A 16,390-nucleotide genomic window follows, 5' to 3' on the forward strand; every position below is an offset into this window, starting at 1 on the left:
CACTATGGCAGTTATGTACTTGTCATGACCTCTGGTATTCCTTCCCTTTCTCCTGTATGGATTCTCCCAGTCTCATACAATGTTCGCTTAAACAAAAGCAGCATTACATTTTCAACAGAGCTAGTCAGATTAATGGTTACTGGTTGTTGTTTTTTCATTAACCAGCACTTATAAACCCAATTCTGTAGCTGGTTTCAACAGGAACAGGACTACCAAGATTAGAGCTGATGTATGGATAATATCAAGCATTATAGGGACAGTACTCACGAGTAGCGACTACTAGCATCTCCCTTCCTTATTTGCATTTTCAGAGCTCCTATGATCAGCTGATCTTCAGCAATGACTAAAAGAATAATACATTATTTATTCAAAGAAAATTGACTAGACAGAAATTTGGCAACCAGGTTGGTTCTGTTTGGGTTCCTTTAATGCATCAGATAGGGAATATTCCATTGAACTTTATTAAACATAGAACATGTTAACAGTGCTCCTAAAAATTGTAAAAAACAGTGACGTGGCAATATTTTCTGAGGCAAAGTGTCAATTTTACCTTGATTTGAAGGGCAGAGACAATCAGAATATGGAATATGACAAAATCTGCCCTGTACTATTCAGAGGGGATGCTTAAGGCAAGCTAAAGTAAATGTCCTAGCCAAGTGGGAGGTGTTAGATGTCTCATGTATGATGGCAGAGACCAAACTGGTAAAATACCAAAACATTGACTTGAGCCGACTGAGAGATTGAATTTTGAGCCCAGTGGCACCTTTAAGACCAACAAAGTTTTATTCAAGGCTTTCGTGTACCTCCTCATATACAATGTCATGGAATGGAAGTAATCAGTTCATACTTACAGGCAAAGTGAGAGAGTAAATTAGCATACAGCATAATGAAAATGGTTAACAGATTCTAGATATAAATAGGAAAAAACAGCAATTTGGATTTATTTGTATTCACTTGAGATTGAATTGCATGGGAAACATCTTGAGTTCAATAAATATGTCTCTGGAATCTGTTAACCTGCCGCTCCTGGGCCAGATAGCCAGCTTGCAGAGGTTTATATCAAAGATATAAAGTCCTCAAATCCCTCCTCCTCAGGCTCAGTAGACTGTGCGTGTTCTGTGCCCCAGAGTGGGGGCAGATGTTAAATCCATAAGATGTCCATGATTGTTATAATTTGGTGATTTGGAAAGTTGAAGGAGGGTCCCTCTAGATTTTCTATGCCCTGGCCTCAACCAAATGCCTGGCAGAAGAGCTCCGTCTTGCAGGCCCTGCAGAACTGTGACAGCTCTGACGGGGCCTTTAGACAGCATTACTGCATTTTTATTAAAATAGTTATAAGGGGGGAAATGCAAATATAAAAATGTATTAATTTTTTAAAAGTCACTCCCCCCAAAATTATAAGCCAAAATATGATCTGATATTATCTCTGCTAAAATTATGTGATCTCAAAAGCATACTTTTCAATTTTGAAAATCCTCTTTCTATAAAATTCAGTGTTGGGGGACAATTTTTTTAAAAAGACATGCTAATGGATAAATAATATTTGTAGTAAACAGAGTACCTTTTATTCCATTGATTTCTAACCTTGAAGATATCTAGCATCTCAATATACATGGATCTAAAGATGAGAGAAATGCTTATTGTTGCTTACTTATCACTTTATTTGCACTTTTAAAAAGTTTTCTCCTACTTTTAAAAATGGCAGTCTTTGACCAGGTCTTTAAAACTACTCTTGGCATACCTAATCTGCTTCTACTCTTAGCATGGACAAGACATCCAGCCTTTCTTGTTGCATAGTTGACTCTATTGCCCCAGGTTTCACCGTTCTTGGTGCTAGTGGTTCCACTCCCTATCATTTTTATGAATACCTATAACAAAGAATGACTGAGAAAAACATTTAATTTTCAAGATGGCCCCCTCCCTTGGTGTGTCCTAAGCACATGCTTATTTTGCTTAATGGTTAATCCAGGACTGCTTCTCATTTTCCCATCTCCTGAACTCATTCATATTTATTTCACCCCCTACTTTCAGCCATTCTAAAATGTAGGATGTGCTTTGTAATACGTAAACACTCCCCCCCCATATCACTAACTCTTGAAGATGTACAACTATATAATTAGTTTGAAGGTTCTACGAAAGTAAAGCAGAGAAAATAATTCTACCCTGGCTTGAAAGCTATAGTTACCTTGCATCTATTTTATCATGGAAGAAGCTAGTCGACTGTTAGCCCCGCCCCCCCCCCAAGAACGTGAGAACATATTGATGGGTTGAAGTGATGAGATTTTCCCAGCCTAGCTATCTTGATCCTACTGGTTCATCTCTATAAATGTCAGCCTTTCCTATGATGAATTGATTTTCTCTGTTCTCATCCACAACAGTTCTTTCTGATTCCTAGTAATAATTGTTGTGGATGAGAACGTGGCAAATGTTGTGGATAACAGCATGAATAACCAAACCCTTAAAAATGTACCGGGAAAATGTGAAAATCCTTCCCTGAAGCCAGCTGTTAATCTTTGGCATTGAGCAAGCCATATAGTGGGATTGTTACATGTAAATCTCCAGTCTTGAACATGTTTGTCCCCATGATACACTTGAAATAAAGGTTATGACTATACATTATTTTACTATGAGGTCTAAAGAAAAGGGAGGCATATTGATACATAAAAATTAGCATGAACTTTAGTTGATTCATTGACAGGACACAGCATATATAATATTATAATTTGGACTGATGTAGCAAGTGCTTTGTCTGTGTATGAATATTATTGTTTACGATGAAAACATTGCAATATGAAGGAAGGATACATGTCTCCAAGTGCTCCAGAACATGACAGAAACTGTAATTGGCCTACAACTTCCTGGTACTTCTTCAGCACTTATCTCTGTACATGTCTCTTCACACATTGGGGTATTCAGTTCTACAAAAAATAGTGTACACACAGGAAGAGTTCTCACTTGCCTGATTACATTTGAATCAACTCTATTTCCAGACCAAACTGTTTGACAACTCACATGTGTACACAAAAAAGCAATACATGAAAAAATGACTAGAAACACTTCATCAGTAAGGAGAATAATTGTATAGTGTGTAGTTTTGGCACCACGGTATTCAAATTAGAAATAAAACTTGATCTGCCTTTTAGCATGGAAACATTGCTTTGCTTTCTGCTGGGAAACATATTTGTAAACACCGTGTCCTTCAACCTGAAAATGGAAAGCAGCTTGATCCTGACTGCATCATCAAATATTATAAAAGAAAGATGTGTATTCAACTTTAGAGAGGTGGATGGGAAGGCTGCATACTGGAGCTATTCTAGCATGTTTAAACAAGGTCATTGTAAATCATATAGTTTATTTATAACACTATCTCACTCCTTTGTTTGCTATTTGGTATTATCTCAACTAGTTCTATATGGTTAACAAATGCTAAACAATGCAAAATGATGGAAAATAAGGATCTTAGGGAGAATATATAACAAATTGATCAAATGAAAAACACTGTATTGGAGCTGATCCAGTAGAGGTGTCATTTTGGGGATGAAATAGAACTGTCTGTTCAGACATACTGATATACAAGACTTAAATTTCATAAGGACCACACTACATGAATATTATGCACTTCCCTTACTTGTGTGGGATCCCACTATAATCACAATTTGCAATCCTTGAGAGCAACATTTCGGATTGTTCAACAATTCAATAGCCGAATACAAAGCAATTTAAAGGACTGTCACCTACAACAGACGGAGTGGGTAATTTGGAAGTTCAGACAGACACCTCATCAAAGCTGAGTGCTTCAAAAGAATGAACTTGCAGACTTTTGTAAAAACAAAAAACTAGAGAAAGTTGGAGAAGGAGGAGATAAATGGGCCCATTTGCTAGACTCTTATCAGGACTGAGCTGAGAAGACTTTATCAGTTTATGCACAAAGTATTCAATCTTGTCTTTATGAACAAGCAAATGGAAATAACGCTAAAGGGGGGAAACACTCATAAATCACAATAGTGTATCATTAAGAAAAAGATAATTATTAATTACTAGACTATCCATATGACATTCTGAAAAATTAAATGCTACACATACAGCATGAATTGACTTACAATATAATAGACTGGAAATTAGGAAATACTGGAAAAGACAAGGGCAGCATATAGCTGAAGTTTGTCTTTCAGATCTTTACAAATGCAGCGGAACTAATACTTTTTCAGCAGTATCAGACAGTGCACCTTTATATATTGAAGATATTCACATCTTAGCTGCCAGGTGCACTGTCTGATACACCTGGCAGCTAAGAACCAACTCTCCTTCAGGTATCACACTAACCATACAACATGTGAATCAAGCCTTTGTATTAAGAGAAACCAGGTTTGCATACTATCTTTCTGCCAGTGAATGTGTTGCTTCATCATTCCTTAAAAAAACCTCAAAGAAATACTACTACATTTTATTTTTTGCTGTCACTGGTTTTTTTGTGTGTGTTTTTGAGGCTGCTAATAACTTCTTACTATTATTTTCTGGTACAACTCACAACACAGGATGCTGCTGAAACTCCTAACTTCTCCCACATACACATTTCAAAGGATTAAGTGATATCCAACAGGTGAGGAAGTCATATAGTATTTCAAGTCTCTTGGACAGGAAAACGAATATACATGTATTCCTGTCCAAGATATTTAAATACTTAGCAGCCTAAAAAAAAAACTATTGACAGCAAGAAATTTCTCGAGCTACATCTCTATATGCTAGAATCTTTTGAGGTTTTGTTAATGATGAAACTACACATTCACTGGCAGAAAGATAATATGCAATCCTGGTTTCTCATAACACAAAGGCTTGATTCATATGTTATATTCACACATGTTAGTGTGATACCTGAAGGAGAGTTGGTTCTTATATGCTGCTTTTCTCTAGCAGGAAGAGTCTCAAAACGGATTACAATCGCCTTTCCTTTCTTCTGCCCACAACAGACACCCTGTGAGGTAGGTGAGGCACTGAGAGCCCTGATATTATTGCTCAGTCAGAACAGCTCTATCAGTGCTGAGACAAGCCCAAGGTCACCCAGCTGGCTGCATGTGGAGGAGGAGTGGGGAATAAAACCTGGCTCACCAAATGGCCCTCCTGTCCACTACACCAAGCTGGTTCTCTACCCATAATTACTCTATAGCTATGGATAGTTAGGCTATATCAGAGCACAACAATTAGCTGGCTTCAGATAAGTGGCAAACAAATACAGACATTGCTCTTTAGTACAATCTTCATTTCTCTATACCAGCTGGCTCTTTTACAGGAGGGACAGGAAGATGGTGAAGGCAAATTCTAATTGTCTCACATTTAGTATGGAGGATTGTTTAGTTAGTAAGGGCCTAATTTCTGAAAAAATTATCTCAGTTCTTTTTTGGTTTTTTTTTGGGGGGGGGTTACTCCCATAAGTAAATTTCCCATTAAAATCATTGAAAATTAACTATTAGATTGACATCTCAATATGCTTAGCTTTATTTCATACATTAAAGAATGACTTGAAAAATGCGTACAACATATCCAGTTTGTTGACTCATTGTTGCAATTGCTGCAAAGCTGTGAAAACACAGCTGTGGGATTTATTTATTTGTATTTATTAACCACAACTCCCAGAGATGCCAGCTCGAGGCAGTTTACAATAAGATGCGTTAAAACAGAATAAAATTTACACTAATAGCATCATAATCTGATCTATTCCCGCCCAAAACACAAATCCAGACCAAGTTCTCTAATCGCCCACCAGCCTTGGGAGAGGCTGTCTGCCTAGATGGTCAGGCATCCAGAAGGACCCAGAGAAGGGACCCAGATCTTCCTATCCAGCGTAACCTATCACCCCCTTGAGCCTTCACAGAATCAGCCTCTCCGTTAAATAACTATCTAGCCTCTGTTTAAAAATTTCCAAGGATGGAGAACCCACCAGCTCCCAAGGAAGCCTGTACCACTGAGAAACTGCTGTACTCCCCCAGTCTTTCTTCATATGTCTTGGTCTCCAAACCCCTCACCATCTTTGTCACTCTCCTCTGGACAGACTCCAGTTTGTCTACATCCCTCTTCAACTGGGGTGCATAAAACTGAACACAGTACTCAAAATGAGGACGAACCAGAGCAGAGTAAAGTCACCTCCTGTGATTTGGACACGATATTCTGTTTGATACAGGCCCAAATCCTATTTGCCTTTTTAGCCACCGAGTCACACTGCTGACTCATGTTCAATGTATGGTCTACTAAGACTCCTAGATCCTTTTCGAACATACTCCTGCCAAGACAAGTCTCCCCCATCCTATATTGGTGTATTTGGTTTTTCCTACCTAAATGCAGAACTTTACATTTGTCCCTACTGAACTTCATTTTATTCAGTTTAGTCCACTTCTTAATCCTATCAATATCATCCTGTATTCTGATTCTGTCTTCAGTTGTGTTTGCTACCCCTCCCAGTTTAGTATCAACTGCAAATTTAATAAGTATCCCCTCTAATCCAAATCATTTATAAATGTTGAACAACACAGGCCCCAGGACAGTTCCCTGGGGAACTCCACTTGTCACTCTTCTCCAAGAGGATGCTGAACCATTAACAAGTATCCAGTTGCATTTCTATCGTTTCCCACAGGCTTCCAGTCTCAGCAAAATCGCTAGAAAGGAAGTGCTATTGCCGAGCTCGTCCCGCCCCTGGCCGTCAAGCAGCCAATGGGCGGCCATTAGCATGCTCCCAAACAGCCCCTTTCCCTTTAAGAAAGGTTTAAAAAAAAAAAAACACCCGTTGCAACAAATCTGCATTGATTCATTGCAATGGAGAGACCCATCCAGCGGGCAGGTGGTGTTTGAGCTGCCGTTTCATCGTTGCCACGCTCCCCCCGAGTGAAAAAAAATCCCCCCCCCTCATGGGTGCGATTTTCGGCCAAAAACAGTGTGAAAAATAAAGGGAAAATAAACCAGCAAACGGGCTTCTGTGTTGCTTGTGCTTAGTGACTTTAAACAGAGGGACTGCAGCCGGGGAAGCCTCCCTGGGTAAACGAAGGCTCGCCGGTGCGTTGATCTCCGCTCGCTCTGAGAAAATAAAATGGCGATCGCTTCGCCGGAAGATCAGAGGAGAGAGCCAGGGGGAGGGACTTTGCAGAAACCACAACAATGGTAACGCACAGAACTTTCCCGCTAGTGTTGCAGATCGGTTGCAGGAGTGTAGCGCTTTCCGGAGGGTGAATCCACTTTTTGGGATTTCCCTGAAAGCAATACAACAAAGCGCTTTTTGCGGATCGGTTTCAGGAGTGTTGCAGATTGTCAACGACATTGTGCATAACGGCAGATCAGTAGCGATTTCAATTGACAACCATTGTGCAATTTTGAAGGAGTGCGGAAAGCCCCTAGATGTTTGTGGACTGCCCCAACAGTGATCCTAGGCCACCATTCCCATCTCCCCTGTTGTGTTACTTTATTTCCACATTGAGCACTATTTCCATCACGAGAGAAGACTGAGGAGAACTATTTAGGAGTTAAGGAGGAGGAGTTAAGCAGTTTAGCCCTGTTTTCATCATCATCATCTGTTATAATTTCACTTTGTTTTCCTAGTAGTGGTCCTACTATGTCCATACTCTTTTTCTTACTTGAAATATAACTAAAGCCGCCTTTTTTAAAACTATGTTTTGCACTTCTTGCTAGCCTCATATTGAGCTTTAGCTTTTCTAACACTGTCCCTACAATCATTGGTTATTTGTTTGTACTCATCCTTGGTAATAAGGCCTTTCTTCCATTTCCTAAATGACTCCTTAAATCATTTGACAGCTGTTTATGGAACCACCTTGGCTTCCTTGGCTCCTTCCCATCTTTTCTTCTCAAGGGGATTGTTTGTGATTGAGCCTTCAGTATTTCATTTTTAAGAAATTCCCAGCACTCTTGTAATCCCATCTCTTTAAGTCTTTCAGACCACAGGACTCTACCTGACATACCTTTAAGTCCGTTAAAATTGGCTTTCCTGAAGTCCAGTCTATACGTCCGACTACGTAAAGGTTTTCTCTTTCCCACAATTGAAAATTCCAAAAGAACATGGTCACTACTACCAAGTGTGCCCACTACTTTCACCATCTACCAGTTCTCCCTAATGATGAGTATCAAGTCTAAATAGCAGAGTCCCTGGTTCCCCTCTCTACTTTCTCTACTTGCTGGGAAATGAAGCTGTTGGCAAGACAAGAAATTAACAGAGTTTGTATTTTTAGTAGAGTTGGTCTTCCAACAGATATCTGGGTAATTGAAGTCACCCATGACCATCGCTTCCCGCTCTTTTAAAATTGTACCTGTTATTATTTTGTCCCCTTTTCTGTTCTGAATGCTTACTGGTCTTTTCAGTTGAAAGTTGCTTTAATTCAGCAGCTTATATCATGGTTTATTTGCTACAGTTTTATTTGCTTTTAGTGCCACAAGTCAGCTTGAATGTTTTTGGCGAAGAGGTAGCCACTAAATAATCTAAGAAGAAGAAGAAGAGTTGGTTCTTATATGCCGCTTTTCCCTACCCGAAGGAGGCTCAAAGCGGCTTACAGTCGCCTTCCCATTCCTCTCCCCACAACAGACACCCTGTGGGGTGGGTGAGGCTGAGAGAGCGCTGATGTCACTGCTCGGTCAGAACAGTTTTATCAGTGCCATGGCGAGCCTAAGGTCACCCAGCTGGTTGCATATGGGGGAGCGCAGAATCAAACCTGGCATGCCAGATTAGAAGTCCGCACTCCTAACCACTACACCAAACTGGCTCTCTAAATAAACCAAATGGTAATATTGACATTTTACCTTGCTTTCTCTTCTTTTGGGACTGGGGTTTCCTAAGTAAGTACAGAATTTTTGCCCTTGCTATAACTAAAACATGTAGAGAGAATCTTGATTTGAATTTTTCACCACATTCAACTTGAAATTCAACTTTCAAGGACCTCCCTTAAGTATTGGAATTGTAAAATGTGTACGCAAGACACATTTTGCTTCTAAAATGGTTGCACTTGTTGCACTCAGAAAACCATATTATGTGGCATCATCTTTTACACTGTTATTTGTAGGTGACTTTATTCAACTTTATAAGAGTTCTCTTTCAATATAGCTGAGGAGAGAGACATTTATAAGAAATTTCAGTGGCTCCTGCTGTATGAAATTTACATGTCATGTATGTTATGACACTGTTTATACTAGCAATAAATCCTGTGGTGCAAAAAAATATAGTGGCCTGTAGAATGGGCTCCTGAGTATCTCGCTATCCTACTATAATGAGGGGTATAGAAATGCCCTGTTGGCACTAAAAAGCCAAATGGGGTGTCTTGCGTCCCTGTGGGGACACTCTGTGTGTGTGTGTGTGGGGGGGGGCAGGCCAGGCCTCAAAGTCCCAGCTTTTCCCATATGCATGGGCCTGGCCCAGCCAGGTCTCTGATGGCTACCGCAGCAAGAAAGGGAATGCTGAAAAATCAGCATTCCTTTGCCACAGGCCATCAGAGACCCTAAAGTGGGCCAGGGCAGGGAGGGGGCATGGTTGATGTTGGCATCATGCATAAGTGGGGATTAGCCCCACAGTCATGCAGGTACCAGCCTGCCCTTCCCTGCCCATGCATAATGGTCAGTGTGTCTAAAAATTGATCTGTTCACAAGACAACTCAAAGGTTGAGCAGTTCTGTTCTTGGGCATGCAGGAATGTGGGATTACTAGGGATGTGTTTCAGATCTGATGAGAGGGAAAACTATTTTATGCACCCATCCCCCTTGATTCCATTGATATTCAGGATATTAAAGAGGTCCAGGAGGAGAGATTCAGAGATTATTCTAATTGCTCCCTTCTGGCCATATCAGATCTGGTTCCCCACTCTGATGGAGATTTCACTGGGGATGTTCTTGATGCTGCCTAAGGAATCTGACCTTCTAATGCTCAATGGTCCGTTCCACCATGACCTGAACCTTCTCAACATAGCAGCTTGGAAGTTTGGAATAAAGATTTAAATTTTCCCCAACCAGTGAATGAAGTTTTATTAAACTCCCATAAGCCTAGTATGAGAAGGTCTGCCTGGTGTCAGAACAAGAGCCAGGCTCTCTTTAGTGACCACTATAGGTAATGCTTGAATATTTCCTCTCCCTGAAGAAGAAAGGTCATATTTTTTCTCCCTAAAGGTACATCTGGCTGCAATCTCACACTATCATGCTGGGGTGAAAGATAGCTCCCCTCCCTCATCATTTATCTAAGAGGTTACTTAAGGGATTACAATTCCCCCCCTCCATGGACCCAGTCACGCCTCAATTGTCCTTATCCCTAATTCTCCTGTAGTCGATTCACAAGCCGTTTGAACCTCTTGCTACATGCCCTTTAGAATTAGTGTTCATGAAAGTGTTATTTTAGTCACCACTATTTCAGCTAGGTGGGTTGGCTGACTTGCTACTTTGTGGGATAACCACCACTCCCAATTCCTGAAACTTTCCCCCAAAAGGTGGCACAATGTCTAGTTTGACATTAATTCTTGAAGTGGCCTTCAGGCTTCACACTTCTCAGGAAATTATTCTGCCTGTGATTTTTTCCTCAACCTGAGTCTGAGAGTGACAGGCTTCTATGTGCATCGGATGTTAGCTCTCTTATTTAGACTCTAGAAAGGAAACTGCCCTGTTTATATGCCTGAGTGTAGGCTTCCAAATCAGCTGTGATAAGATTACTTTCTTATTCAAAACAATGGCTGGAATAGCTGAAAACCACAGCTGTTAAATTGGTCTGTCAAAAAACTTACTCAGCAACCAATATCTGCATCTGCTCTTCAGTGGACACCTTCATTCATCACTATGGGTTGATGAAAACAGGGTTGCTTATCTGTATCTGTTGTTCAAGTATCCTGTTCAGGCACACATATCCTCCCTCCTGCCCAACTGCATGCTCTCTGCTTTGATGGCACTAGAGGTTTCAAAAGTGGGAGAGCCGTGGTGCAAGAACAAATGGTCCCTGGGCAGCACCAAGTAATGACAAACCCCATCTGAATGTCTCTTGCTTTGAAAACCATACAGGTTTCATTGGTAATAGCTATGGTAAAAAGATATCAAATTTACAGCCAGTCAGGCATTACGAGAAAACTGGTACATAATGTCTTCAGATGGTATATACTTCCAAAGGATATTGAGAAATCAAAAACTACAAAGCAATATGTCAGAAATGTCAAGATACAGGTGGAACTTTCTGCCATATGTAGAGGAACCAGCGTGGTGTAGTGGTTAAGAGCTGTGGCTTCTAATTTGGTGAGCCAGATTTGATTCCCTGCTCCTCCACATGCAGCCAGCTAGGTGATCTTGGGCTCATCACATTTGGTTCTAACCAAACAGTCCTGTCAGAAGCTCTCTCAGACTCACCTACTTCACTGGGTGTCTGTTGTAGGAAAAGGAAGGGAAGGCAATTGTAAGCTGTTTAGAGACTCCTTCAGGCAATGAAAAGTGAGGTATGAAAACCAACTCTTCTTCTCCTTTATGTGTAAAAAAGAAAAAAGAAAATATATGAAGAAATGCAGAATATATTAAAGTTTAAATTACCCACAGAAGTAAAGAATATGCTACTAAGTATATTGCATAATAACTTGCAAAAAAAAATGGAAGCGATATTCGAATATATGGTAATAGCAGCTAGAATTGTTTAGCAAAATGGAAACTAGATTTCCATTTTGTCTATGCTTAGAACAGCCTTTTTCAACTTTTTTACCATTGAGAAACCCCTAAAACATTCTTCAGATTTTGAGAAACCCAAGAAGTGGCACGATCATGTAGAATATTGTTGGGAAGATTAGCTTTGTATACACCCATCTGGGCCCCTCCCCTTTCCACCTCCTCCCGGACCATCATTGGCTATTTCATTTATTATTTATGTTGCGATTTATATCCTGCCACTCTCAGCAAGTTGGCTCGCGGTGGGTTATATTAAAAGCCCTAATAACATATACAATATTAACCCATTAAAACACCAATAAAAGAAACCTATCGTGGCGACAGTTCGATCACATGGTGCTAGGGTTGTGCGATTCGGCTGCCGAAGCAGCCATTCCGTCCGGGCGCAGCCAGCGCCGCGCCGCGGGGGGGGGGAGGGCGGTGCTGGCAGCGGCGTGACAGCGGGCGCAACCACGCAGGCGCCCGCTGTCACGCCGCTGCCGGCACCGCCCTCCCCCCCCCGCGGCGCGGCGCTGGCTGCGCCTGGACGGAACGGCCGCTTCGGCAGCCGAATCGCACAACCCTAGTGCTAACTTAAAACTGGTCACAGGGGGAACCCCTGGGCACCAACCCATCGCCCACAGTGGGGTCTTCCAATTCACTGTCTTCATTCTTCGCAACATAAATTATAGGATGAGGTAGGTCGACATGACCATATATAAATTTTAAAAATATATTTAAAATTAATTCCCACCCATTTGAGAAACCCTTTCAGGGCTATCACAAAGCCCTGGTTGAGAAAGCCTGGCTTAAAAGGATGGGGAAATAAACTTTGAGGAAAAATGGAGTGTGTATTACATAAATAGGAGTTAAGCTTATAATAAGAATTCTAATAATACAATTGTATTGCAATGAAGAAGCAGAATGGAAGCTGTTGAGCATAAATGTGTATAACAAAATGGATTTTGAGGATATTTTTCAGTTTTCTATTGTCAGACATATAACCTTCTGTATTTTTGTTTTGTTACCTGTTTGCCAAAACTAATATCAATGATGCAGAAATTGTAAAAATATGCAGCACTGAGTGTGCAGCAATGGTAAAATTATTAATTTAAATTATTAATACAATTAAAACAGATCAGTTACAAGATCTGAAATGTAAAATATTGAACATAAATATATCTGAAAAGATATATGTTGTTACAATCACCTTTTGATATATATATAACATTGATATGTAATCATTTTTCCTGAGTTTCCTTTTATCATATTTCAAACAATAAAAAAAGCAAAATCTGGAGTGTAATACTGATGTATACTAACAATGCAGTTATTACAACATAAACTGCTGAGATTTAAATTAATAAAATAAAGTCAAGCTGTGCATGTTCACAGGCCATAATCATACTCTATGTATAGCCTGCATACCTAATTCTGATGACACAACAGGAGGTTGGTCCAGTATCCAATTTTCATTACAGAAAGCAAGATTAATCACAAGTATAAATAACTTCTATCTATCTATCTATCTATCTATCTATCTATCTATCTATCTGTGTGTATATATACACACACACACACGTGTGTGTGTATATATATGTGTGTGTGTGTGTGTGTGTGTGCGCATACACACACACACACTTCTACTAAATTCCCATTAGATTGTTCTTCACCCACATACTATGACAATAGTGAAGGTTGATTACACTATTATAAAACTGCCAACAATCACGTTCCTGTTAAGATGCTAGTAGAGTGATTAACAATGTAATCTGTGTTCCCTCTGAGGTGTGCGCATGAGCGGCTGCCCATAAACACAGGAAGCCCTGCTCGGCAGAAATCTGGAGCTGCACAGGGTCTTGCACTGTCCGTTGCCTATTTTAAATTTACAGCAGTTGTATTCTGCATAAGACGTCAACTACTCTGCTCAGTAGGTTAAAAAGTTAGAGGGAGCATGTAATGTAAGAAGAATACTGAATGAGCCCATTGACATCAGTGGATTTAGATGGATATAAAATCTGTTTAGGATTGCACTGAAAGATGCCGAAGAATAACAGTTTTCTTTAAGTGGATTTCCAGCAGCCACCTCTAATCACAGGCAATGCCAGTCTTGATAAAAACTCTCTTGCTTTTTAAATGTTTCCATTGTGCAGTTGTTACAATAATGTTTCTACCAATACAAACTGTTTCGTGGATTATTCAAGATACCATGGAATTATTTTTGAATTACTCTAGGAGTGCTATTTCAGTGGGAAAATGGTGAAGTCAGCTCTTGTTTCATGTGTGCACATTTTGCTTAGACAAACATTTGTTTTTCGGACATTGTTGTCGCTGAAAATATTAATATACAAGGCTAAGTAGATTTTTTAAACATCATTCTGCACAGCCTTAAGTTCCTAGTACAGAGAAAGGTCAAAAAAGAAAATGTGAACAGAAAAGGAATTTGTTTTAAACTTACTGTGAAACATATCCCTTCACTCCCAGGTAAGCCTGAAGCAAAAAAGAAGGGTTTAATAATAATTAATAACCAGATTGTTTAGACATGAATCTCAAAAAATGCATTAAAAAGAGACTTGTATTATTAACTGCAGGCAACAAAAACTCCACTTGTATTTTTTTTCAAAAGTATGATTTTTTATTTTATAACCTCTATAAAACATATTAAAGCATTTTAATGCCTTGACAAGTGTGTACTGAGTTTCATTAATTTTAAAATAAAAAGATACAGACAAGCGTTTGAAGCAGTTCTCATGAGGCATGCCATTTTTCTAGTTACTCGATGTATTAGAAAGACCTTAAGATTAATAGAATGGAGAGTCAGATTTTATAATAGTTTCTCTGTGTGCATGGAACAGTTCTCTGGATATGCAGAATTCCTGTGTAAGCTTTTAATTGTCTGAGCTGTTCAAAGAAATAGTGCAAAGGAAATTACCTTGAAATGCTGAAACCCTAAAGCCTAAAATGGGTGGGTCGTTCTGAGGAACACCGTTAGAGCATTATTGAATTTCAAGTGATCTCATCTTAAATAGGTACAGCTTGGTTGAAAAGAGGTTTTAAAATTTCAAGTGCTCATGTACGGATTTTGCAATGCCCAGCCTTTATGTAAATCAAAGCTAAATTTAAGCAAAAAGTAAATGTGCCATTTATTTAAGCCCCTTCTTTCCAATTGACCTCACAACAGGTGATAAAGGGCTAAATCTTGAAACACCTGAGAATCAGAATTGGTATTCCTAAAAGAATTGGCAGTGTCTTCTCATACAGAAAGGTAACATAAAAAGAAATGGTTTGTTCATATAAGGCTAAACAACCTTTTGTTCTATGTCACAGGGATCCTGTATCGCAAGTCTTGTGCATCCTCCGGAGCTTGCCTCCTGACTTCTGCTGGATACCAGACTTTCTGTACTCCAGGGAAAATAAACTCAGTTTGTATAAGTTGCTGCAATACTCCACTCTGCAATGGGCCAAGGCCAAAGAAGAGGGGAAACTCTGGCACAATGCCCAGGGCTGGTCTATTAACAACCCTACTGTTCTCTAGTTTGGCTTTTTTATCTCCAGGACGCTGCTAAACTGAGGAAGACTTCTTTGATGGTTTTGCTGTATCGTTTTTTTCCAGACACACAGTTGATTTCCATTACAACACTACTTATTGTTTCCAACTGCTAAAAGAAGAATTCGGTTTAAATGTTACCCTCACTCTGTTAACAAAATAGCTCTCATTACCCAATTGACTTTCCAGTGTGTACTTTGAAAACAAGAACTAATCAACAATCAACCATACAGAACTCATAGCCATTTGTGTCGTTGGAAACTAGCCTATTGAAACAAGAACTTAAATGTGGAAGATGATGATACAGCCCACTGCTGTAACCTGCTATGGTTTTTACTTCCCATGTGTTCAGCATATTGTGCATCAACTGACTGCTTTATATGGATTCACTGTTCAGGTTCACAAATGCCATTCTGGTTGGTAGGACTGGAGTCTTTGCTGGCCTCCAGTGACATTGCTTTCACATTCAGCTCCAACGATTCAACATTCAGATTTTGTGGAATGCAGTCAGGCTTGGGCTCACTCTGAAAAGTACTTAAGGAAACCTTGTTCCCAGTATTGGTAGTAGACTTGCGTCTAGATGACATGAAGATCAACGGGCGGCGGGAGTGGCTACTGCCAGCTACAGAATTCAAATTGGCTCTTAAAAGCTTCTGTTTGTTGACATGTTCTAATGTCAGACGACAACGGAGGACCTGAACAAAGACATTCCGGAACTGCTGGGAGGAGATATTGTACAGGAGTGGGTTCACTACCGAGCTGAGATAGAAGAAGACATCAGCTATGGGCAGGAGGGTGATATACACTCTGAAGTAGGAGACAGTCCAGTCCTGCTTAGGTCTAGCAGCAGCCATGATCCTTCGAACTTGATTTGGCAGCCAGCATATTGCTAGAGTTGCAACAATCAACCCTGCAAACAAAGAGAAAGCATGTGAAAACAATTCATAAAATATTTAGTATCAGTTCTGCACTTACTGGTAGGAAATGCTACTCAATTTTTCAGTGTTTTGCTTGACAGCGTCTTCAGCTAGTAGCAAAATTTGTTTTTGTTTTTTTTTGGGGGGGGAGAGAATGAAGGCACGCCACAGTCTCAAGGTCACCACAATCTGTGCTCTGATAAGTATTGCATAAAATGAGGGATAGCATTTTTATTTATTTTTTATTTCTTGGCCCTGGTTAAATTTGAAGATGTTCTTTCAGT

General features: G+C 39.9%; 2 protein-coding genes across 5 annotated transcripts in view; one reads left to right on the plus strand and one right to left on the minus strand.

Annotated features, from left to right (window-relative positions):
• LYPD1 (LY6/PLAUR domain containing 1) overlaps positions 1-16,390 on the plus strand; it is a 42,098-nt gene that overhangs the window by 17,811 nt on the left and 7,897 nt on the right. The window contains exon 3 of one of the 2 annotated variants that reach the window (XM_077320262.1): positions 14,970-16,298. The exons of the other annotated variant lie outside the window; for it this stretch is intronic. Within the exon in view, the coding sequence (XP_077176377.1) occupies positions 14,970-15,208 (239 nt within the window). The 3' untranslated portion in view covers positions 15,209-16,298. Of the gene's footprint in view, positions 1-14,969; positions 16,299-16,390 lie in introns of those variants that run through there. 2 annotated transcript variants of the gene reach the window in all.
• The window catches only part of GPR39 (G protein-coupled receptor 39), a 197,107-nt gene continuing 196,292 nt past the window's right edge, over positions 15,576-16,390 (minus strand). For all 3 annotated transcript variants that reach the window (XM_077320259.1, XM_077320261.1, XM_077320258.1), the window contains exon 3: positions 15,576-16,099. In XM_077320259.1, coding sequence (XP_077176374.1) covers positions 15,576-16,099 — 524 coding nt within the window. The remainder of the gene's footprint in view (positions 16,100-16,390) is intronic.

Source organism: Paroedura picta, chromosome 2 (genome assembly GCF_049243985.1).
Source record: "Paroedura picta isolate Pp20150507F chromosome 2, Ppicta_v3.0, whole genome shotgun sequence".
NCBI lineage: Eukaryota > Metazoa > Chordata > Lepidosauria > Squamata > Gekkonidae > Paroedura > Paroedura picta.